Source organism: Carassius carassius, chromosome 7, assembly GCF_963082965.1.
Source record: "Carassius carassius chromosome 7, fCarCar2.1, whole genome shotgun sequence".
Classification (NCBI taxonomy): Eukaryota; Metazoa; Chordata; class Actinopteri; order Cypriniformes; family Cyprinidae; genus Carassius; species Carassius carassius.
The window spans coordinates 22487624-22513864 of NC_081761.1; the positions used below are offsets into that span (position 1 = coordinate 22487624).

At 40.7% G+C, this 26241-nt stretch overlaps 1 protein-coding gene across 1 annotated transcript in view; it reads left to right on the top strand.

Annotated features, from left to right (window-relative positions):
- Positions 1-26241, top strand: part of LOC132143729 (neuroligin-4, X-linked-like) — a 132963-nt gene that overhangs the window by 8728 nt on the left and 97994 nt on the right. The window contains exon 3 of the mRNA XM_059554210.1: positions 23821-23973. Coding sequence (XP_059410193.1) covers positions 23821-23973 — 153 coding nt within the window. The remainder of the gene's footprint in view (positions 1-23820; positions 23974-26241) is intronic.

Sequence of the window (26241 nt, forward strand, 5' to 3'; positions counted from 1 at the left end):
TGTAATTAATACCACTCATTGTTCTTCCACAGCCTGCAGGCCTATGTTTTCATGTTGGTAGTTGTCACACTTTTCTTTTTAGTGAATACTTTAGTATTTTATTTAATTCTATTTTTATTGTATAAATGCACAAACCCTTTTGGACAAAATTGCTTTCTTAGGAGAGGATTAAACTGCTTATTTCAAGATTTTTAGCAACGTCTATCTATCTATCTATCTATCTATCTATCTATCTATCTATCTATCTATCTATCTATCTATCTATCTATCTATCTATCTATCTGTCTGTCTGTCTGTCTATCTGTCTATCTGTCTATCTGTCTATCTATCTATCTATCTATCTATCTATTGTTTGGTTGCATAGCAAACTGAGAGAAAGTTAAATATAAAATGAATTGGAGGATTTTCATATAATAGACTTTTCAAGACTTTTGTATGTTCTTATTTGATGACAGCCCTCTCCAGCTGATATGGATTTTATAAGTATATGCAATACTCACAATAATTCATTTTCTGGCATCATTAAGAAAATTCCAAATAACTTTAATGGAAGCAATAATAATAATAATAATAATAATAATAATAATAATAGTAATAATAATAATAATAATAATAATAATAAAAATAATATGACCAAACAGTTCATATATTGTCAAATGTAATGATTTGATAAGTGACCTAGAAAAGGTAACAGTCATATAAATGTTTCTTATTTAAAGTCATAACATTTATTTCTTTTTGGAAATCATAAAACTTTTTTCACCTTGAAGTTGTATTTTGAATCCCAGACTCTCAATGTCATCTCAAACTTCTTTACGCCACTAAATATATCTCAGAATGCATCTCAGAAGCTGCCGATCTCCTGGGATTGTCAGACACAACAGTCTCTGGAGTTTGGAGGGGGGGGAAAATCAGATGAGCAGCAGTTGCTGGTGAAACTGCTTTGTTAATGAGAGGGTTTGACAGAGAGTGGCTAGAATGGTTCAAGCTTTCAGGAAGGTGGCTAACTAAAATAGCAATGTATGACAACAGTGCTATCCACCTTGAACCTTTAAGTGGTTGTTCCGGAGCAGCAGGCAAACAGCAGATTCCTCTGTCAGCTAAGAACAGCTACAGTGAGCATATGCTCGCCAAACTGGACATTAGACAGTTGGAAAACATTGTTTTTCTGATGAATCAAGATTTCAGATGTGATACAGATGGTAGGGTCAAAATTTGGTGTTAACAACATTAATTCATGGATCCATCCTGCATTTTTAATTTTTAGTTATTCATATGTTTTGGTTCAGGCTGCTCCTGCTGGTAAAATGTTGTGAATATTTCCTTGGCACACTTCGTTTCCAGGCTTTTTGAGCATCATTTAAATTCCACATCCAACCTGCTGTGATCCTGCATCCTTGCTGACTATGTGCATCTCTTTATGGACACACACAGTCTACCCATTTTCTAATAGCTCATTCCAGCATGATAACATGCCATGTCACAAAGACAGGTGATGTCATTGAGTTAAGGACAATGGTCTCCTGGGAATGGCATGAATTTTAATGTGTGATATTCTCATGTCAATATGGACTAGAACCTCCAAGGAATGTTCCTGCTTGTTAAATTAATTCCATCAAGAATTCATGCCTAGTCATTAGAATTTTAAGGATTAGTTCACTTCCACAAAAAATTAAAATAAATAATATATAAAATATATATAAATATATAAAATCGAATAATTTACTCACCCCCATGTCATCCGAGATATTCATGTGTTTCTTTCTTCAGTCGAAAAGAAAATAAGGTTTTAAGGAAAAAATTCCAGAATTTTTCTCAGTATAATGGACTTCAATGGGAGCCAAAGGGTTCAAGGTCCAGTTTCAGAGTGGCTTCAAGGGTTTCTACACAATCCCAGCCCAAGGAATAAAGGTCTTATCTAGCAAAACGAAAAAAAAAAAATATATATACACTTTTTAACCACAAATGGGACTCGACTTCACACATTACACAGTCACCTTGTAAAGTTTATGTGAGACTTATGCGGAAGTACTGACCCAGTGTTTACAAAGCGAACGTGCAAAGAAAGTCAAACACCCTTTACAAAAAAAAAAAAAAAAAGAGTAAAACTGATGGGGAGAGAGGATGAGATGTTTTTTGCTCTGCTTTTTTTTTGAACCGGGGTATACAGATGAAGAACTAACCGTGCACTTGACCTTTGCAGCATGATTATAAAATGCGGAAAGTCACACGTCGCGGAGCTAATACAATCAATTTTGGTTAAAAAGTATATAAAAATGAAAGATTGTTTCTCTAAAAATGTACTCGGTTACTAAACGTAACCTCGGTTCTCTCTAGAAGAGCGAACGAGTACTGCGTCTTAGCTAAGACGCTACGGGAAAAGTCTCTTTTCACGAAATACTGAAGCAAAAAATTATCCTTAATTTTGTATTTTTGTAAAGCGCATTTGCAGCAGTACACAGCCATAGGCTTCGCGCCCTTCTTGCCACTTCCCGCCGAAACGGCTGTGGCCCAACCTATAAAAGGAGCTCGAAAAGGCTGACTCACCTGATTTATTTCATCAGAGTGAACCAGAGTGAATCGTGCGCACGGCAGAGAACGCAGTACTCGTTCGCTCTTCTAGAGAGAACCGAGGTTACGTTTAGTAACCGAGTACGTTCTCTTACGTGAGCTCTCTCGTACTGCGTCTTAGCTAAGACGCTACGGGAACCCAATGCAAAATGCCGTCCGCGCAGGGATCACACACCAATAAACCTGAAGCAACGCCCAGGATTTACAGTGCACAGTCACCTGAGGGACTCACAGAGAGTCCAGGACAGAAAAGGGGGAAAGCCCTCCGTCCCATATCTAGCAGCATCCGTAGATGCGGCAATATGACATCACACAGCCGAGGCAAGCCTGACCAATGTGGCAATGCAGGTCTTACGCAATACTGCCCATATAACAGTCGGCAGCGCATAGCGCTCATGAACTCAGAATTCCCCTCAGGGCCCTGGCTCACCGAGAGCGCGTGCAAATCACCCACACGCTTCACCGAAGCGAGAGCCAACAAGAATACTGTCTTGAACGACAGATTCTGAAGGCTAACCGATTGGATAGGCTCAAAAAGGGGGACCCTTCATGGCCTCCAAAACCGCGGCGAGGTCCCACATAGGGACTGACGGAGGTCTGGGAGGATTCAGCCTCCTAGCTCCTCTGAGGAACCGGATGACCAAATCATTCCTTCCTATTGACTGACCGAGCGCTGTTTCAGAAAACGCCGCGATGGCCGCCACATAAACTTTGAGCGTGGATGGGGCTCTGCCCTTATCCAACAGCTCCTGTAGGAAGGAGGGAACCTCCGTCACCTCACAACTAAGGGGTGAATATCCTCGAGCTGTGCACCAGCTGGAGAACACCGACCACTTCGAGGCATACAGACGTCGTGTCGACGGAGCTCTAGCCTGAGTGATGGTATTCAGCACTCCCACTGCGAGATCAGCGGGTAACCGTTGAGCGCCCACACATGGAGGGACCACAACTCCGGTTGAGGGTGCCAAATCGAGCCCCTGGCCTGCGAGAGGAGGTCCCTCCTCAACGGTACTGGCCACGGGGCGACATCTGCTAACTGCATCAAATCTGGGAACCATGGTTGGTTCCTCAAAAGAGGTGCTACAAGCAGTATTGAACATCTCGTTTCTCTCACCCGTTCTATCACCTGCGGAAGGAGGGAGACGGGAGGGAAAGCATAAAGCGGGCAGCACGGCCATTCCCGTGACAGCGCACTTTCGTTCTTGGAAAAGAACACAGGGCAGTGAGCGTTTTCGTGGAACGCGATGAGGTCCACCTCCGCCCTGCCAAATCTCTCCCACAACAGCCGGACTGTTTGCGGGTGTAGAGACCATTCGCCTGTAGGAACATTGCCTCTGGACAGCCTGTCTGGACCCAGATTCTGTAGCCCAGGCACATGCACTGCCCTCAGCGAACGCATGTCGCGCTGAGCCCAAACCAGGAGGCGTTCCGCTAGCCTGTACAGGTTTCAGGACCCGAGACCGCCCTGGCGATTTATGTAGGACACCACAGACATGTTGCCCGAATGGACTAAGACGTGGTGATCCTTGATTTGGGGACAAAAGCGCATCAGCGCGTTCTCCACTGCCAGCATTTCCAGACAATTGATATGATGGAGCTTTTCCCGTTCTGACCTAATGCCAAAGGACGTTCTGCCCTCGAGCAGCGCTCCCCATCCCGAAGTGGAGGCGTCCGTCGACACCATCTTCACATTCGGGGAAGTCCTCAGGCTTACACCTGATCAGTACCAACCGTTCGCTGTCCAAGGTGCCAGAGCTGTGACACAGCTCTGATTGACCTTGAGATGCAGCCGGCCAGATGCCCACGCTCTGCGCGGCACCCGCGTCTTCAGCCAAAACTGCAGGGGGCACATGCGGAGCAGGCCCAGCTGCAGAGCCGGAGATGCTGAGGCCATGAGGCCCAGCATCTTCTGACAGTGTTTGAGCGACACGGTCACGCCGCAGCGGAAAGAACTCGCTGCGCGCTGAATGCCCATCACGCGCTGTGGTGACAGCTGCGCCGTCATGGAACACGAGTTCAGAACTATACCCAGAAACAGAATCGTCTGACTGGGGTTCAGCGAACTCTTCGCCCAATTGACACTGAGGCCGAGCTTCTCGAGGTGATCGAGTAAAACGGCCCTGTGGTCGCTCGTGATCGGGCCAGAACCAGCCAGTCGTCCAAATAATCCAGCACTCGCATGTCTCTGAGTCTGAGAGGAGCGAGCGCTGCATCCATGCACCTCGTAAACGTACGAGGAGCTACGGAGGACTGTAAACTGGTATGCCTGGCCCTCGAAGGCGAATCTCAAATATCGCCTGTGGTTTGACGCTATCTGTATTTGAAAATACGCGTCCCTCAGATCTATTGACATGAACCAGTCCCTTCTGCGAATCTGCGCGAGGAGTTTCCTGGTCGTAAGCATTTTGAAACTGCGTTTCATCAATGCCTTGTTCAGCTGTCTTAGATCCAGTATGGGCCTGAGACCCCCGTCTCTCTTGGGCACCAGAAAGTATCTGCTGTACAGCCCCCCCTCGCTTTGAGCTTGAGACACAGGCTCTACAGCCCCTTTGCTCAACAGTTTTGATATTTCGGCCCGAAGTATGTGTGCTACTTCTGTTTTGACCGTAGTTTCGACGCGCGCTGAAAATCGCGGAGGGCGTCGAAAAAACTGTAGCGAGTAGCCTCTCTTTATAATGCCTAGCACCCAATCCGAAAACCCCTGGAAGCGCTGACCATGCATCTGCATGAATGGCTAAGGGCTGGATGCGAAGCGCGCTCTGTTGACTGGGCAACGGCGGCGCTCGGGTGTGCTGCGCATTTGAGGCGGGGATCGCGCTGATCACAGCGGGCAGATCACTCCTCCTCGACCCCGTCCCGGTGCTTAACCGACTGGGGGAAGGCTGAGCAGGTCCCGTGGGACTCGATATGTCTGCGAGTAACTGTGGGCTGCATATGTGCACATTAACCACTTTCAACTCGCTGTCTGCCTGTGCAGAGCGTACGTGCACGGGCCTCGTTTTTACAGAAGCCACGCGCCGTATGTGACATAGTGTATGTGGGCACTGGGGAGTGGGCACGTTTACTATGCGGCGCGCTCGACCGATCTTTGTCGATCTTATGTGCGCGAGCCCTGTGTGCAGGGCTGTGCTTACATGTGGAGATGGGCACTGAGGAGTGGGCATCGTCACTGCATTTATAGCACCATCGGCCGTGGCCGGACGAGCGTGCACGGGTTTTGTTTTTACAGAAACCACATGACGAGTGTGACATAGTAATTGTGGGCACTGAGGGGTGGGCACGCTTACTATGCAGTGTGCGCGATCGACTTGAGTCACTTTTATGGGCGCAGGCCCTGTGTGCAGGGCTGTGCTTACATGTGGAGATGGGCACTGAGGAGTGGGCATCGTCACTACATTTATAGCACCATCGGTCGTGGCCGGATGAACGTGCACGGGTTTCGTTTTTACAGAAAGCACATGACGCGTGTGACATAGTGATTGTGGGCACTGAGGAGTGGGCACGTCTACTATGTAGTGCGCGCGATCGACTTGAGTCACTTTTATGGGCGCGAGCCCTGTGTGAAGGGCTGTGCTTATATGTGAAGATGGGCACTGAGCAGTGGGCATCATCACTACATTTATAGCACCATCGGCCGTGGCCGGGACACCAGAAATTACACCTTTTTCGGGAAATATCTGGGTAGCCGTGATAACGGTTTTTGTGTGCAGGCAAGCGGGCAACCGTACAGGCTTGCGCATTGCAAAAAACACTGAAACAGTCACAATCTCTGGAACTGAAACAGCGGCGCGCTTAGGTGAGAGCCAGGCCACAGCGGAACTCGTACACCGGCGCTTCGATGAAGCAGCCATTGTGTGTAGTGCCGACGCAGCGTCATGCAGCATGCATAGATGGCTTTCCTAGGATGGCTTCGGGGCTCCCGGCCTCACCGTAATCCTCTGCCGCGGTCCCCGCGGCGCGGGGCGACGGCCGGTAGAGCGAGAACAGGGGTCTCGAACTGCGTTGCTGAAGCTGTTGTGATAACGGCTTTTGTGTGCAGGCAAGCAGGCAACTGTGCAGGCTTGCGCATTGCAGAAAACGCTGAGACAGTCACAATTCCTGGAACTGAAACAGCGGCGTGCTTGGGTGAGAGCTCGGCCACAGCGGAACTCGTACACCTGCGCTTCGATGAAGCAGCCATCGTTAGTAGTGCCAACGCAGCATCACACAGCAGGCTTTAGATGGCAACACCGCTTTTGCCGCCGTCCAGCAGAGGGCAGACAAAGGTGAGTCGCTATCGCCTGTTCCAACGGCGGAAGTGAGTGGTAGTTCCTGTTTTTAGCATCATCAGTGTGGAGAATGCTAGTGAGACAGACGAACGAGTTCGCGCTGAATATGGAGCGTTCCAAGCCTTCGCCACCTCTTCGTGAAGCTCAGGAAGAAATGAGGCGGGCTTTGAGAAGTACGCTCATCCGAAAGGGAAATACCATCCAGCCGGGAATGAGAGGGGGGGGCGCTGGTGCAAACCACTCGCGGCCGTGACTCATCGCGGCCAACACGAGCATTCGCCCCGGCTCCTTCTCGATGTCAGCTCGTCTGCTGGGCTTCTGAGCAGAAGGCGCGAGATCCTCGGAGCTCGCCCAGCCCTCACTGCCCGAAGCTAGCAGAGAGCGCGTGTCCTCTTCCCCCGACGCGGCCCTGAGATCGACTTCCTCGGACGACGCGCCGGCAAACAGCGGGCGCTGCCCATCGGGAAGCGATGCAGGGGGGGCCGGTGAAGCAGGGCGAACCGGCGAGCTCGGTTGAGCTGAAGACGGTTCCGGAATCCGCTGGAAGCGATGCTTTTACGGCGCCTCAGCGCAGCGGAGAATGCAGGCTCAGAGAAAAAGGCCAGGCGAGTCCTCAGAGTCACCATGGCAACAGCTCGCAGTGGGGGCATCCGCCGTCAGCGAGCGCTGCATGATCTTCACCCAGGCAGGAGACACAGATGACGTACCGGTCTCCCTCGCTGAGTTGGGCTCTGACGAGCCGCAGGAAGGCATCTTAAAAAGACGCGAGCTCTTTTACGAGTGTGTGTCGCAGGGCGAACACACACACACACACATAAAGAACAGCTTGGATATAACAGAATTGAAAGGATATAGGCGCCGGATAGCGCAGCAGGAGCGGCAGTGGAAGGCGGCGATGCCAGCAGCTTCAGAATGGCTCGTCCTGCTGATGTGCTTTCTCAGACGGCGCTTGCTTCCTCCGTGATCCAGCGATGCGTGAGCTTCGCTGAAGAGATGAAAAATCAGGTGAGTCAGCCTTTTCGAGCTCCTTTTATAGGTTGGGCCACACCCGTTTCGGCAGGAAGTGGCAAGAAGGGCGCGAAGCGGCCTTATTGGTCTGATGTTGCATCAGCCCGTGCTCGATAGGCTGTGCAGTTGCCGCAGAACAAGCCAATGAGCGATCTGGAACTTAAATCTGTTAGATCCCAATGAAGTCCACTGTATGGAGAAAAATCATGAAATCCTCAAAAACCTTAATTTCCTTTTGACTGAAGAAAGAAAGACATGAACATCTTCAATGCGACAGGGATGAGTAAATTATCAGGAATTTTTTTTTTTATTCTGGAAGTTAACATAAAAAAAAACATAAATAAAATAACATAGCAATATGGTTATTTTAAGGTGAATCTTTGAGGCTCCTCATACAATCACGTATGTTCATCTCTCATTTTGTGTCCCGCTGTGGCTTGTAATTTGCTGCTGTCAATCATCTATGAGTAATTGGCCATTTCTTGTGGTTAATGTGTTTTGTGTGAAACCTTTATTTGAGCTGTGGGGATAGTATCGACTGCTGGGTAATGAGATGTCCTTTGAAGCTCAGCCCAAAAAAAGTGTTCAAAGCTATTGTAACTTAGTTCCTCACATTCTTCAGGTTGAATTATTAATGAATATAATGTAATGAGCTTCTGAACTAAGGGATTAATATATGTGCTTCGTACATGCTAAAAATACTGATTTAACCTGTGTTGAGGAGAAAAGAAAAAGTGCATCCATTTTTTTGGTGTCAAACATGGGCACACAGGGGTGGAGGGTATCCCTGTATTTTTGTTTTTGTTTTTGTTTTTTTCTTTTGTAGTATGCATATCACAACCATATTAGTGTCAAAGTTTCAACACTCATCCTGGGAACTGAGAATGACAAATGATACCATAACATCCAACATTTTCCCTACTTTACAGGCCATGGGTTTCATCATTTTCATAGTGGGTCCACCATTTGAAACATTTTCTTGGCACTGGTACAGTATTCAGGATAATCTTGAATAGCACTGGAAATCCTATGAAATTAAACAAATAAAACTGATTTGCCATTATGAAATGTTCTTATTTTAAGACTATGTAAAAGTCTTATTTTTTATGTGGAATCTTGCATTTGTTTAATAGCACATCAACATCATAGAGATGAACATTTAGCTGTTAAAATTGCATTTAAGTCCTCTGAATGAAATTTTCCTCAGTCTTGACATTAATTAAATAATTTTATGTAAGCACATCAAGCTAATCTGTCTAAACCAATGCAACCATAACATCACTTATGCAGACTTTTGTGTAAGCTAATGCTGAAAGACTCTAGGGCAGTGAATAAACATTTCTAGGATAGTTAATGTATTTTAAGCTACATAAGCTTGCAGCTAGTAACTAGTAGGCTCAACTTTGGATTATTTTCTGTGTATTTATAGTTATTTTTTAAAAGATATTCTAAAGTACATATTTTAAGGGATTATACAAAAATCTAGCAGGGACTCTACAGCAGCAATCAAACTGTAAATCACATTTTTGTCACACATCAGTCAAAACTGTTATATCAAATATGATTTCAATTTATATATATATATATTTATATATATATATATATATATATATATATATATATATATATATATATATATATATATTCCCCTTTTCTTTCTTTCTTTTTTTTTCTTTTTTTTTCAAACCACAGACATCTATGGCACATAAATAAATAGCAATACAGAAAATGACACCAATTCAAATATTATTGGTTTAGATACAAATCATTGTAGAATGTTGATAACTAAACAGTTTTGATTCCCAATGACTTCCGTTGTACTGATTAATCGTTAATGGGAAGATGGTACAGTCAATAAGAACTTACCAATATAACAATACCAACATTATGTGTCTTATTTTAACACACTGTACCAAACCAAGCATGGCATTGGTAACTAGAAAGTGTTGTTAACCTCAGGTCCTCAGGCAATTTAATTGACTTATTATAAGGGAGACTGTTTCTTTGTTTGTTTTCTCTTTCAACTAATAATTACAGGCAATTTATAGCAATTAGGGACTGTGCCAACTTGGATCTAAAATATACAAAATTCGAGTAGATGGTAAAGTTCAATGATCAATCATGAGAAAACCTATATTGATCAACCTATAAATTTAAATATTGGGTCAGACCTGTCCACCTCATTATTTATAGTTATGGCCCAGGATTATGCCTTAAGACAAATCACTTTCTTTCTTTTTTTTCTTTCTTTCGGGATCTCCTCATAAAAAGATGAGAATGGCAGATTTTTAATAAATCAAGCTCAAAGATGTTAGACCTGTTATACTGCCCTGGTGGCTCAGTAATTAGGCTAAAGGCGAACTATGTCAATATTGACCTGGTGGAAAATAAATTGACAATGGGCCATATTAATGATGTGAATCAAAGGAGAAATAATTAAAGATTTGCTAATAATTAAACTGATTAATTGTAATGCATTATTAAAGGTCCACAGAAATGTATTTTCTCTCAAAATAAGCCCCAAATTATTAAAATTTGTCTGCATGAATGAACAAATGTTTGTTATTTGTGAATTCATATCTTTCTAAAATGGATTTGTGAATATCCAACAGGCATTCCAATTAATCATTTGACATAGATGCAAATCCTAAATATTTTACTCCATGTATTCCGCCACATTAGCAAACAAGTTGTATGGATAACATTTTTATTACTGCATCCAAAAAGTCTTCTTTAAATATCAGTCCAGTATATTTTCACATTTTGATTTGTGTGCAGTTATGCTTAGTACATCATCAGCAATATGCCCACAAAGCTCACACACAATCTGTTAGACTGGACATTCATTAAGCGTCCTTAAAAAGGGCAATGCAAATATTCCAAATGCATTCATACTGCCACCACTCTGGAACATTACAAAAGGGGGTACACCAAACTATGTGGTCGCATGCACATTTTGTGCATACAGTATGTAATTAGGCATAGGTATATGTGTCTATGAACACATGACCCTGCAGTGAAGATCTAAGACATTTGCTTTCTATGGCTGACCAGTTCCACAGACACTTACCCCTTTCTTTTCTTACCTGACTTACCTGTCAGAGGAGGGAGATCTATTGTCCTACACACTTATGTGCTATCGCTCGGGCATATACCCATGAAGCAGCTGTGTGGGCTTAGCCAAAACTGGTGAACTGAGGTTCTTTTCACAGTTATTTTAAACATTAACCTGATCTCCACAGCCAAAATGAAGAGTTCTTCGCTTTAAAACAAAGTGTCACTAGTGGGACTAAATGGAACTGCAAAAATAATGATAGTTATCAAAAAGGTTTCTGTAACACTACAACCTTCATAATCATCGGGAAGAAGGAGGCAGGAACCTTCAACAATCAACTGAAACTTTAATACTCAAAATAAACACAAAACAGCGCAACAGCGCCTCGCGGACGACTGATGCGCACAAATAAAAAGCAAACACAAAATAAAGTCCAGGCCTGGTTCTCTCTCGTCCTTCACTGTCGTCGCTCCAGTTTTATATCCTTCCATCTCTTCCGTGGGACTCGAGACCGGTGGGTCGAACAGGTGTCGCTCATCTCCAACCACTCCACCGGCCTTGCTCCTGTTCCCACATCTCTCGGCCCCGCCCCACTCGTCACATACCCCCATCGCCCCTCGCAGGCCGGGGGGACCGCTCACTGTGACCTGCGGGAACCTGGGGGTAGGACAGACGAGGGGAGAGAAAAAGAGATGGAAGGAGGAACGACAGAGACGAGAGAGGGGAGAGAGGAGAAAAAAAATCGGTTCCCAGACGCACTGCTGCTTGGCTCTCCACCAGCTGGGTGATCTCCTCCGCGGTGCCTGGTGGTAGCACTGGACGGCCCTCGGCGGACGGCACGACACTCCTCTGCCACCCGGTGGACGGCGACGGCTCCTCCGATTTTGGGCAGCCGGCAGGAGTCCCCCGTTCCCTGCCCCTCCGGATGCCTTCACGGAGGCAGCAGGATCCAGCCCCCTGGCGAACTGCGCCGACTCCTCCGCTCCCTCACGGACGGCAGCCGCCCCTCCACTTCACGGGCGGCCGGCATCGAGCTCGCCCGTCCCCAGCAACTCACTCCAGCCCACCGCCTCGAGCGTCCATGGCGGCACTCTCCTTCGCCTGCTCGATGGCACCGTGGATTCACCACAGCGGCGATGACACCTTCAGCAGCGCGTCCCTCCTTCTCCCGGGCTTCGGCACCACTGTAACAATACAACCTTCATAATCATCGGGAAGAAGGAGGCGGGAACCGGCGGACAATCAACTGAAACTTTAATACTCAAAATAAACACAAAACAGAGCAACAGCCCCTCGCGGACGTCTGTTGTGCACAAATAAAAAGCAAACACAAAATAAAGTCCAGGCCTGGTCCTCTCTCGTCCTTATACATATAATTATAGAATTTATATATATATATTTTTTTTTATTTATTTATATTTATTTATTTATAATAATAATAATAATAATAATAATTATTATTATTATTATTATTATTATTATTATATTATATATGAGAGGATAAATGTGAAATATAAAATGAGAAACATCATTTCTAAAGGGGCTGTTTGTATCTAATATGTTATGTCAAAATGCATTGCCTTTTTCACTTTTCAATTCGAATACAGTCCTGCCAAAATCCTGCCAAATATTGATTTCAGTTGAAAATATGTTAAATGTGAAATTGTGAAGTAGAATAGCAAGACAAACATCTAAAATGTTCAGCATAGCAGAATTGATGCTGTCAAATTCACCAAATGAATTTGAAAAGGCTGGAAACACATACTGTAAAGCTGCACCATTGCAGAGCTTTGTATAATACAAGCCTCTTTAGGAGGGTTGTACAAAATAAGTCATTACTCAGAAAGAACCATGTAAAAGGATCTGTGCAGTTTGCCAAAATTCATAACACTGATAGACTGCTGAAGGGAAAGATTTAGAGTCCAGGACAGAGCTGTTTAGCTAGAAGTCAAACCGATCTGTGTGATGCAAACCTAACAATACACAGGGTACACCACATCTAGAATGAAGTATGTTGGTGGAAGTATCACGCCATAGGGCTACTTTGCATCAGCAGGAACAGAACATCTTATTAAAAGAAAGAAAAATGGAAGACCCAATACAGAGAAATAATGCAAGAGAATATAATTTGACTTGATATAAACTGAATCTTGGTAGCTCATCTTTGAGAAGATCAATAACTCGAATTTCATGTTAGGCTACATAACCTAAAAATATCTAAATGTGGGAATTGATGCTAAAGTTACATCACTTTTTGTCAACAATATTGTATTACATGACTAACATGAACATAATTTACAGCTTAATACATTTTGAGTGAACCTAAATGCAATCTCACTCTATTTGTAATTTGGTAAAGGTACAAACATACTGGAACAGTATCTCTGCAGATTTTAAGATTTAAGCGTTTACTGCTGGGTCAGCATTCATAGAGGAAAGGAGAGAGAAATGCAGTCTAACAAGGTTGCTAATCATAGAGTGTCCAACTGTATCATACAAGTCATTCATTTAATTAAAAAGTCTAGCCTTTAGGCTGAGACTTTTGTGATGTATTATTAATATCATATATTGTGATAGACCCAAACTAATAAAACAAAAGAAGAGAAAAGAAGTGTATAATTATTCAGGATCTAATCGTGATCACCTCTTGGCAAAGTTATTACGTCTTTTTTTTTCTTTTTTTTTTTCTAGTCCAACCTCATAATCCCTGTTGTGCAGTGCTTATGACCCAGCATGGGTGTGTTATTCACACTCTAGTGATTTACATGCTACTTGCTTTAGTTTATACAGCTTGACATCCAACAATCCTCTGTTAACTGAAGAAATATTGGAACCTGCATAAACTCTCAGTGTGAGCCAATGTTAACACACAGTGCTGCATATATAATGTGCCAAGGTCATTTACAGAAACACCAGAAACCTGATGCTCATTCTGCATTTCATTAAAGGTTTCTTTTTGAGTGTTTATTATTTTTATTTTTTGGGCACTTTATTCTGCCCCTCATTTGCACACCAAAATGCAATACTACTGAAGATTACAATTAATATTATTTATATTTTATAATAGTAAAACTTTGTTCAGGAAAATAGTTGTAATTATCTACAAAATGTATGTATTCATTTAGAGAAATATTTCCAAGTTGTAATGACTAATCTTCATTGTGTTACAATAGTTGGTTTCAGCAGACTTTCTTCAAACTTGAAATAAATCATTTTGGAAATGATTTTCTTTTAATATTAAAGCTGCTGTTTTAAAATCTGTTCCCCCATTTATCCTCTTTACTTCTCCCCTGTTGTTGACAGTAGGAGCCAACACAGTCAAAGGCGATGATTTCACCAATAATGAGAGTGGCGAAAATAAAGGTATTTTTTCCATCTTTTTTCTATTTTTTTTAACAACAACAAAAAAAGATTCCAGCCTGAAACCTGCATGAAAGCGAAACCAATTTTTTTCCTGTAATGAATTCTTTAGGTTTATTTAATTTTGTTCTTACGTTTTTGGCCATCGAAGCGCACCATCATAAAGCACATCTTTTTGACACCTCTTTCCTCTTTGGCGATTCCTAGCACCACGCTGAAGGACTGTGTGAAAAGGCTAAAGTTTGCCTCTGCAGAAAATACAAGAACATCCATAAAATAACACTTGTTTCCCACATAAATATTACCTTCTCCCAGTGCTGCAAAGTGAAAGATGGTCGACGAAAGTCTGCATGCTTTTTTTCCTCTCCTCCTCAAAGAAAAGATTAAACAGTCATGTTTCCCTCTTTTTTCTCAGTTTTGCCATTATTTTTCTTTCATTGCCCGGTGAAGCATGAGCACTAACCTGTGTTGTTTTGACGGTGGAAATCTGTTCATTTGTAACTCCTGTCAGATGCTGTGTTAAAAAAATTCTTCTCACCGTAATATTAATGGCTTGCTCTTTTGCATCCCATTATACTTGGACAGATAATATTTTGTAAGACACAACACATTATAAGATGCCATGAAAGGGTAGAGCCATGTGAATGTATGTTTTATACACGGTGGTCAAAGTGTATGAAAAAAGAAAAGAAAAAACAGGGTGGATGCTTTTAACTGACTCCATGCAATAAAAAAAAAAAAAACTAAAGTAAAAAAAAAAACCCTATTAAATAAATGTGTCAATAAAGATTCATTTTGCGATTAAAACCTTTAAAATGGTAGATGATTATTGTCAACAATAATTCAATATTTTGCCGAATGTGTCATTAATAAAAATGACACTAAAACTGTTAGTAGGTGGCAGCAAGCCCCTGTTTTATTAAATGATTAACTGAATTATTCAAATCAAATGATTGGTTCAATATAGCTGATTCAATTAGAAACGAAGCAAGTAACTATCTTCATGAATGGAACGTTGAATCATTGGCTCACTCGATTCGTTCAAAAATGAATTCAATCAGGAACAAAACACTGCAGTGTTGCTCTGCACTGTTGTATACAATTAATAGCACATTTGCAATTATGTACACATGCTGATATTCAGGAAAGCACACTTGCTTAAAAAAAACTCATACAGGAGTATTTTTTCCTTTAATTAATTGAATTATAAGGGCATTCTAACAGCATACTCAATAGTGTATCACCTCTTCGTCCCTCACAGTCACACATACAGCACAATAATGTTATGTAAGGGGAATGTCTTTAAACTTGAATCAAGAAAATATAATACGTTCTGTTGACTTCTTTAAAAAGAACATCAAAAGTTGTGCTTGGACCATTTTGCATGAAAAAATTAATAAATCAATAAATAAACCTTGTTTGAGCTTGTATTGTGCAGCTCATATTGTTCTAATTGGCCAGTTGGCGTTATTTAGTTCAGAAATTATCATACGTAGATAACTGTAATATAATATAAAAAACAGCTGTCACACTTTGTTTTAAGGTCAACCATTAACAAACCATTAACTAACATTTTCCTCAATAAAGTCCTAATTGTCTGCTTATTAATAGTAAGGTTGTTTAGAACCTGATCAGTTAAACATATATGATAATTGAATTGATCTGTATTGGGCACAGGCTGTAGTGGTGTCTCTTGACACATCTGATAAATTGTTTTTGTGGATCTGACTGTGGTTTGTGGCTGCCGAGGAGTCAGCTGTCATGATCTCTGAGTGATGTGTGCGATCATTGATTGCTGCTGTCCAGACTTGTTGTATTTTCTGATTGCCCTCTGATACCTGTATCTGTATGGAATAGAGCCAACACATGTTTGTAGCCAGCTGGGAAAATACTACAAGAAGAATTTTTTGAGATCTTATTTTTGCTCTTTTACAAGGTTCAGCTTGAGCAACAACCTGAATACTATCGCTCACAAAGTTGGTTGAAATAGATTGCATTCCTCTTGCAACCCGTCACTGTGTGAACACATAATGGTAAAATTGTCAACATCAACAGTTATTTATTATTATTATTATTATTATTTTATTTTTTTAAAGCAGTTCCCACACAAAAGTTTAAGTCTGTCATCATTTACTCATGATTACTCACTGCTAATAAGCAACTAGTTAATATTGAGGATTTGTTAATAATTTTCTCATGTGCCATATAGCTTAACAATGTTGAGTATGAGCAATTGAAAAGTTCTTTATTTAGTCTGTACACGTTTTCGACATGCCAATTATTTGTGTGTGGTGTTCCGTGTATAATTGAAAATATTGCTTATGGCACATTTTATATAATATAAAAAATGCATACATTTATGGGGGGGGATCATGTTTCTCATCAATGAATTGGTAATTAAAGGGAAACTATCAGCTATAAAAATAGACTTAGACTGTGGACTGAGTTGCCCAGATGGCATATTAACATTTACAAATGCCTATTTAATCTCTGCATTTTGAAATTAGGCTGCCTTAAAAAGAAACAGTGTTAAGTCCTGTAATACCCCTACCGAACGCGTCTTGTTCTGAAGAGACGAAGATGGTGTTTTCAGAAGGGCAGGATCGATGCTCTCTGTCTGTGTGAACATCTGCAGTGGCGATGAATTACTCTTCCTGGCTCCCTTGAGGTTGTACCTATACCATAAGACTCCCCTGCAAAATCACCCTACAGCAATGCACCTGCCTCTGCAATTTCCTGCCACCTTTAAAAACTCACCCAGAAAGACTCTTTAAATGCATGGAAATGAAAGAGAAAGCTATTCTTTCAGTCTGTTGTCCCTTTAAAAGGATGACACTCTTTAGACTCAGCCTAAACAGAAAGGAAGAGCTTTAGTTTGGAAATGAACGAGTGAAAGAATATCACTTGTCAACCATGCCTTAATTGGTTAACATGGGTTCTGAATGAAGGGCCTACGGCATTACTTTAACCGCTTTATTAAAGGTTTATGTTGAAAGCTTACATTTGAGATCCAGTAGCAGTACATGAATATCAAATATGGTGCATGTCCAGAAGCCACGGTTGACTTCGGCTTGATTTGAGGCCAATAATTGGCATACAATTGCCTTTAATGATATATTACAGCTAGGTTTTCGCTGGCGTGCCTGCCCTGTATTGCTGTGCATAACAATTCTGTGTTACAGCTGAACAGACTGACTGAAGAGCTCAGCACTGTACAGACTGCATGGTCATTAACAGCCATCCTTCCCTACTAACACTTCTGGGAACAGGTTATTCAAAAATGAAAATTCAATCATTATTTTCTTATGTTTCAAAACCTGTATGACTTACTTTCTTCTGTGGAACATAAATACATTAAATGTTAAATAAATATGTTAAATGTTATAGCAAAAGTAGAAAAGGTCAAATTAAACTATATATGAAGAGTTTATTTGGCAAAAACAGATAACTCCATTTTTAACAAGTGTGGATTCCAATGAATCTCAATGAAACTGCAGTTTGGTTATTTCGATTAAGTAAAAATAAAAAAATAAAATACAGCTAACAGTAAAACACAATAGAAACCTGACAACAACAATAAAAAGAAGAAAAAAAAGGAGTTATCTGTTTCTGCAAATAAACTCTCTGTATATATTTCATTATGTATGTATACATACAGTATATATGAATTGATTTATGCATATACTAAAAATATTTATATTTAAGTTTGGGGTCAGTTCAGATCAAATTATTTTTGGTAAAATTTTATTTAAAGCCTTTATGTATAATCATTATAACAGTAGTATAAATGCTAAATTATGTCTTTTAATGCACCTTATAATGCATTGTACAGTCTCATGAATAGTTGTAACCACAGTTAGTACACTACATACATTACATAACACTTATCAATTGATTGTTACATTATGCATTTTAGATGTGAATTTGGTTATAATCATTTATGACTAGATATTATTATTATGTATTACAACACACACACACACACACACACACACACACACACACACACAAATGTATTCTAATTTTGTATATATCCCTTTATAATAGATTATACATAAAGACATTATGTAAAATGTAAAAAAAAAAAAAAAAAAATCAATCAGAAAAAAACTTTTCAAATGCTAATACCAAGAAAATTTTCTTGAGCAAGTTTCTTGTGACACTGCAGAGTAGATTAATGGCTGCCAAAGTTCATCTTTGCACCACATGAATAAATTACTGCAATAGACAATTACAATGTGTTCTTTTGAGTAATTTCACAATATTACACATTTTATACATTTTACACTGTATTTCATGTTACACACACTACACTGTATTTCTTGATCAAATAAAAACTTTGGCGAGCATAATAGACTTTTTTTGAAAAGCCAGTACATTTTGCTAAATAGCTCCTTATGTGGTCCATAGTAGTCATACAGGTCTGAGATGACACGAGGACGAGAAAATGCTTACAGAATTTTCATTTTCGGGTGAACTATTTCTTTAATAAGAACTGTTGAGTCTAATGAAGAATTCAGCTCTTTCTCTCTCGTTCTTGCTCTGTATAAAGATGAGTAATGTGTGCAGTGCCGTGCAGCACATGAGGGAATATATTATCCTCCTCGGCCTGTCCTGGCAATGATGAATGTCCAGGGTGTGTGCACTGCAGAGTCACCCCCACTCACTCTCTCCTTTCGTTCATTCAACCCTTCCCTTTTCTCTCTATCTCTCTGACATTCTTGCTCTCTATATCTTTTCCTTTTATTTTATTTCTGTCTTTCATGTTCTCTCATCCTCTTTACCAGTGTCTTCTTGTCACTGCACAGTTCCACAGACAAAACAAGAAAGGGAACTTGTATAACATCTAAGCCTTGGCACTGACAGGATGGGGTCAGAGTGGACGCCTAAAGGCCCGTTCACACCTGAAAGTTTCTTGTATCTCCCTGGGCTGTTCTTCCATGTAAATATGCTCTAGAAGGAGTGAGTGATTGAGCAACTAACACAACTACTACTGGGAATGGATAAAAAAATAAATAAAGTGGATAAGATGCATAGAATGTAAGTGATTAATTTGTTTGTTGCTACAGCAGAGTTAAGTTACCAAATGGACTAAAGATAAACTGTTGTTTCCAATAACTAATAAGGTGAAGCAACACATTTTATGAGCAAATTAAAGATTGTTTTTTTGTTATTTACTGATAATAGCTATGCAACATATTTGGATTACTTGTATGATGTCTTTATGAACATTCTGAAACTTGAACATTTTGTCAGTGCATGGAGAATATTACAAATATTTTAATTTGTGTTTATAAGGATTTGGAACACATAAAGGGTGAGTAAATAATGTCTGAATTTTCAATTAAGGGTTAAGTAACACTTTAACCATAACATTTGTTTGCAATAAGGAAAAGCGAAACAACTCCATAACATCTGCATGCTTTTATACAGTCCTATAGCATAAGTCATGAAAAAACTAGAGTATTGCAATAGTAACTCAAAGTGGTTAAATTCCACTGGAGTGCATAACTGATAAAATAAATATTGTGAATTACTTTTTTTTTTTTTTTTTGACAAAAGCTAAAAAAAAAATCAGTTCAGCTTTTAAAAACGAGATGTTTGGTTCCATTCCACTGCGCCAGCAGTAGCTGTTTTTGCATGCAAGAAGTAATTCTGGGTGTACAGCCCCCAAATCATCAATCCCAAGACCCAACATGTTTGCCAACTTTGCAGGTTTCCAATGCCAGTTGAGTTTCAACGCACCTGGGATGCAAAATGCGCTGCCTTCTCTGCTAACAGCCCCTCCAATATGTCCCCTTGATCTATGGGTTTCACTGTGAAGAGCTTTAAGATGTGTATCGGCATCTACTTTAAACAAGTTCATGGCAGCACTCCATTCTCGTAATGTGTTTCTGGATAGTTCTCCTTCCAATAGCTGTGGCGATGAAGGATTTAAATGGTTTTCTTGGAAGGAGCCCATGAAATTAGTACCTAAACTGCTTCTACTGGGTCAAGTTTGTCAGTAAAGATTCTCCCTAATAGAGCTCTCCAATTACGTGGGTGGAAAGTTTTGTCAGCGTTGGTAGTAATGGGTCAGAATAGGTAATCCTAGACTGGTATAAAAGGGTAAAACATCAACACAATACTTGTGTAACATCTTCACTAAACAAGAAGCCCTTGCGCAGTTATTAGTCTGCCTGGTTGAGAGGCAGAGTATTAGACAGGAGGTTCTGGCCTTGCTGATAGTCCAGCGCAATAAAGGCGCTGCAACGCTGAAAGTTGTACACCAGCAAAGAGCTGCAAAATAGACGCACTCGCATTAGTGCGCTGCCTGGCGCCCACTCAGAACCCGACCGAGATTAATCACCTGTCACGACGGGTTGTTTTCCAGCTCTCCCTCTCTTTCTCTTTCTCTTTCTCTCTCACTCTGTTTCCCTCTCTCTCCTTCTTTCTGTTTTCCTTTGCGGGGGAGAACGATACACAGGCTTGCCTTTAATTCTGCACGCCTGCCCACAGGCACTGTAGTATTGTGCCAGCGCTGCAGCAGACCACGCTGTGTGTGTGTGTGTATTTGTCTGCGTGTTTGTGCACCACCTCTATGCCGTTAATGAAGCCATATGCAACAGAAACCAATAATCAAAGTACAGTGACGTATGAACACCAATTACTCTGGGTCTTACACCGTACCCCTGCTGGACTCCACTCCAGTCTGAGAAGCCAACAAGGGCGTTTCTAATGCAGATATACCACTCCCACTGAGACGAGACTGTTTGCAGTAAGTGTGTTTACAGAAGTGGATGCAAACAAACACACACACACACACACACAAACACACCAAATGTCATAACCCCTTTTTGAAGCCATTAGCTCTCTTTCCATCAGCAGTTTTGAGCAGGCTGAGGAAGCTTTGATGAAATATAAGTATACACATTATCCTAATAAGAGTAACTGTGCAAACCACAGAGCATTAAAACACACTTAATTAAAGATGCAAACTGATTATTCACCCTGAAAAAAAACAAAAAAACAGTGTTATGACTTGTTTGTAAACAGTATTTTTTAAGGAGTCTTTGAATCAATTGTAAGTCATTGTTACGTAGGTGTTTTTGTGAACTTTCAGAAAAGTTAACCGTCTTAAAGAAATAGTTCACCCACAAATGAAAATTCTGATTTCATTTAAGCACCCTCGTGCCATTCCAAATCTGTATGATTTTCTTTCTTCTATGGAATGTACAGTACATATAAACACCCACCAACCACTCAGAACTGCCTTTTTTTTTGCATTCAGAACTGCCTTAATTCTTTGTGGGACAGATTCAACAAGGTGCTGGAAGCATTTCTTAGAGATTCTGGTCCATATTGACATGAAAGCATCACACAGGTACTGCAGATTTTGTTGGCTGCTCATCCATGATGCAAATCTCCTGTTCCACAACATCCCAAATGTGCTCTGTTGGTTTGAGACCTGGTCACTTGTGGAGGCTATTCCAGTATTGTGAACTCATTGTCATGTTCAAGAAACCAGTTTGAGATGATCTAAGCTTTGTGACATGGGGCACTTTCCTGCTGGAATTGGTCAGAAAGGGATATGATCAACAATAGTACTCAGGTAGGTCATGGCACTTCTCAACATAATAAGAAAATATCCCCTACACCATTACACCACCAGCAGCATCCTGAACCATTGATACAAGGCAAGATGGATCCATGTTTTCATGTGGTTTACATCAAATTCTTACACTGCCATCTGAAAATCACAGAAGAAACCAAGACTCAACAGACCAGGCAACCTTTTTCCAATCTTCTATTGTCCATATTGGTAACCCTGTAAAAATTGTCGCATTAGTTTCCTATTCTTATCTGACAGGAGTGGTAACCTCTGTGGTCTTCTGTTGGTTTGATATGTTGTGGTTTCAGGGATCTTGCTCTTCATATCTCAGTTGTAACAAGTGGTTATTTGAGTTACTGTTGCCGTTCTATCAGCTCAAACCAGTCTGGCCATTCTCATCTGAACTCTGGCATCAACAAGGCATTTTCGCCCACAGAACTGCCGCTCACTGGAAATTTTCTCTTTTTCTGACCATTCTATGTAAACCCTAGAGATGGCTGTGCATGATAATCCCAACCGATCAGTGGTTTGTGAAATACTGTACTCAGACTAGCCCATCTGGTAAAAACAACTGAGTTATGTACAAACTTTTTTAAATCATCTTTTTTCCCCATTCCGATCCCCAGTTTGAACTTCACCAGATTGTTTATGAACCAGAATGTAGGGTGACCATACGTCCTATTTTTCCCAGACATTCCCCTCTTTTTGGATGTAAAAAATGCATCCGGCCAGGGTTTCTAGTTTGCCCAAAATGTCTGGGATTTTGTTTTTGCTTTTTACCAAAAGTTGCCATTCATTGTGTGTGTTTTTGTATTAAAGCCCTGCTGTTTTCTTAATTCTGCTCCTGCTGATTGTCTGACCATTATTGCCTACTCCCAGTAACATTGTAATATTTAATATAATTTTCGCACATCAGGGAGCCGCTACCAATATGCAGAGTTTAAATCCCTTTGGATGCAGCTCATGTTGGAAGCAGGGTCGCCAAATCCACATTTAATTTTTTTTTACGGAATTGGGCTGATTTTAAACTATTGTGAAGGATTGATTTTCTCCTGTGGTTTAAAGGTGTGAAATATTCCATAAATCACATTTGTCTGAATTGCTTGTATTGAAACTGATAAAACTGTGGTAGATGTTAAGGTTTGTGAAGGATGGCTGATGGAAGCCTTTTAGCTGTGGTTAGGATCCGTCTGCACTGAAATGCTGGCATGTGAATGGCTGAATAGATATTTGCATTAACAAGCAGTTTAACAGCTGTACCTAATAAGGTTGCCATTAAGTGGAAATATAGGCCAGTGGTTTACAGTTTCCCTTAAGATGCATTAGTTGATATTATTATATTGTTCAGCGTCTGCAGTAAAATCACTCATCTAGAACGTTTCAGTGCGTGTTTTTATTGTGACTAAACAAAAAGATACATCTGTATCCACATTTGTTGTTCAAGACCATTAGATATCTGGTGGGAAAAATCTATAGTCTGGTAAGCCTGCCTGCAATTTGTGAAATGTTATCAAAGACTTCCTCATCCTAGGGCTTCATGTCTCGTGTTTTATAATCAGCCTCCTACACATGTACTAATCAGGGGCTTTAATCAGAACAAGAGAGACCCACAAATAACCAACTCATCTGCAGCAATTACGGACTTCCCTGTGCATGAGCCACATCTTGAGCTGAATCTCGCCGAGGTACGATTAGTTTCAATGGAAATGTGGCTTGGTAATGGTATAAAAAAGCACTTTAATTTGGGATATTTGTCTAATCTTCTCATTTGGGATTTTACTATTGGATTTGCTTGTCAAAGTGTAAAGCCTAATGTATTCTACTGATGTTCGTTTTTGAGAAAAACTGCCAGTGCTTTTGTCAGGCCACTAATAGTTGGTGAGAAAGGGTTGTTTAATCATCCTACAAATATAAAAAGCGTTTACTTTATGCTCAAATTATTTTTTTTCTTCTTCTTCTTCCTGCAGACATCCATGATGAGAATGGGCTGAGGCCTGTTATGGTTTATATCCATGGTGGGTCCTACATGGAAGGCACAGGCAACATGATTGACGGCAGCATTCTGGCCAGTTACGGAAATGTAATCGTGGTGACCCTGAACTATAGGCTGGGAGTGCTTGGTAAGTCATTGGTTTTTCTTTAAATGGTGGATGGTTTTGATTATGGAATGTCTTGCTGACCTCCTGTTTTATATTCACCCTCCTACACACGCAATAAAGATATACACGTGTTAAAGTGGCTCATGATCTTGGAATAGCTGAGAAATAAAAGGGTCTCAGGCTTAAAAGTCACAGACTTTAAAATGAAGATTTCATTTTGTTTATATGTTGAATTAAAATGAAGAAGAGGTGGAATGTTATGTAAATGTTTTATAAGATCTAGTTTAATTCCCTGCAAGCAAGCAATTTTTTTTATTTATTTATTTTTATATTTTTTGTAGTTTGTTCTAGTAATTTGATATGCCTTTTTTGTAACACTTTATTAAGGACCGATTTTCACTATTATTTAGCTGCTTATTAGCATGCATATTACTAGCATACTTGCCATTTATTAATACTTTTAAATATTAATGCTTTTTTCTGCATGACCATATTTTAGATCCCTTAACCCTACCCATACCTAAAATTAAAAAGTTCATAAAATAACAGTTTATCAAATTATTATTATTATTATTATTAGATTTATTTATTTTTTTCTAGTAAATTTTGTAATTTTATTAATGATATTAAGGCAATATTTTTCACTCATTTATTTATTTTAGATTTATCATTTGATAAATTTGATCTTTTTTTCAGCTTTAGTACAATTAACAAAATTAAAATGTTATGCATGATATGACGTATGTTGTTTTACATAGCCAGTCATTGTTTATTTGTCGTTGCATCATGACCAGGCAATATTGCCCTCATAAAACAAAATGATTATCTTCCAGGTTCTCGAGAAGGGAAAAATGTAGTACTTTCAAAATATGAGAAAGGAATGTTCCTAATTTACAAGTAATGAATTTCAGAATTTGTGCTGTCTAAAAGTCCACTCTGGATTTCATAAACTCTTATTTCACCTTTCATTCCAGTATACAGTTATGTTTCAGTAGGACATACATAATAATATTTAATAAGTATGATTAATAATTTACGTTTACGAATCTCAGTCTCTCGGTCTGTTACTTCTCCTATCGGATGTGGTGGGTAAACATGAAAAAGGATCATAGTTTTATTCACAGTCCTCCACTTCAGCTGTTCTTACAACTCATTATCAGCCACAGCTCTGTTTGAGGCTGGCTATATTTAGATGTGTTGGAGGAAAGGGTATAGGCCTCTGCGAAAGTGTGCACTGCAGGAAAAAGGCAGTAGTTGGGGGAAAGAGAGGAAATTTGCAGCAAGACTGAGGACAGGAGTGAGAGAGCGCGAGCGAGGCCTTTGTTAAACGAGTTTCTGCTTCTCTGCCTGACAGTGCACAGCATGAAGCTGATGGAGATATTCTAAAGTGTCTGGCTGTCTCCGTCTTTATGGAGAACAGTTTGAAGTGTGGTGGCAGTGAAAAGCTGAGCCCTAGATGGAGGATAAAGTGAGATTGGAACATGTTCCCAAGCATATAAAATTGCAGGATCGTTTCCCTTTTGTACACCTTCTTCAGAGAGCGAGAGCTCTTTCTCCACAACAAAAGTCATATTTTAACACCTCGGAGGTATCTTGGTTGCAGCATGTGTGTGTGCACACTGCACAGACTGCTGTCTAGTTGGCCCGTGCCCAGTCCGCCACCAGCGAGACAGATTTTCTTCTCAGCTGTTTTTAGACCTAGTGTTGTAATGGCTTTATCCAGCTTTTAGACACATGCTCACTGATTAGCCAGCCAAGGGAGAGAGGAGCATTCCGATGTGAAAAAACTGTTTTCAGAAAGTCATGCACTCCTTTCTCAAATGGCTTGTTGGAGAACAAAAATTGTGGCTGAACATATGTAGGCACATTTACAATAGATACTGTACACTGACTGTTTGGTATGTATAACAGGGTTGTTAGTGTCATAATCATGTAGGAAGTGATACGGCTGCATGGTTGTTTATTTATATTCATTTCGTATCGGCTGCATGGGTATGCATTTGTACGGATGTGCTTTTTTCTATCGAATGTAACTGTGTGTGTGCCTTCATAGTAATTGCTTCATCTGCAGTGGGGCACATGTGGCCTGCCGATGATCCAGTGGAGGCTGTTAGAATGAACTGAGATGTGTCACTGGCACATGACTCTGTCTCTCTGTCTCTCTCTCTCTCTCTCTCTCTCTGTGTCTCTGTCTCTCTGTCTCTCTCTCTCTCTCTCTCTCTCTCTCTCTCTCTCTCTCTCTCTCTCTCTCTCTCTCTCTCTCTTTCTCTCTCTCTCTCTCACATGGCA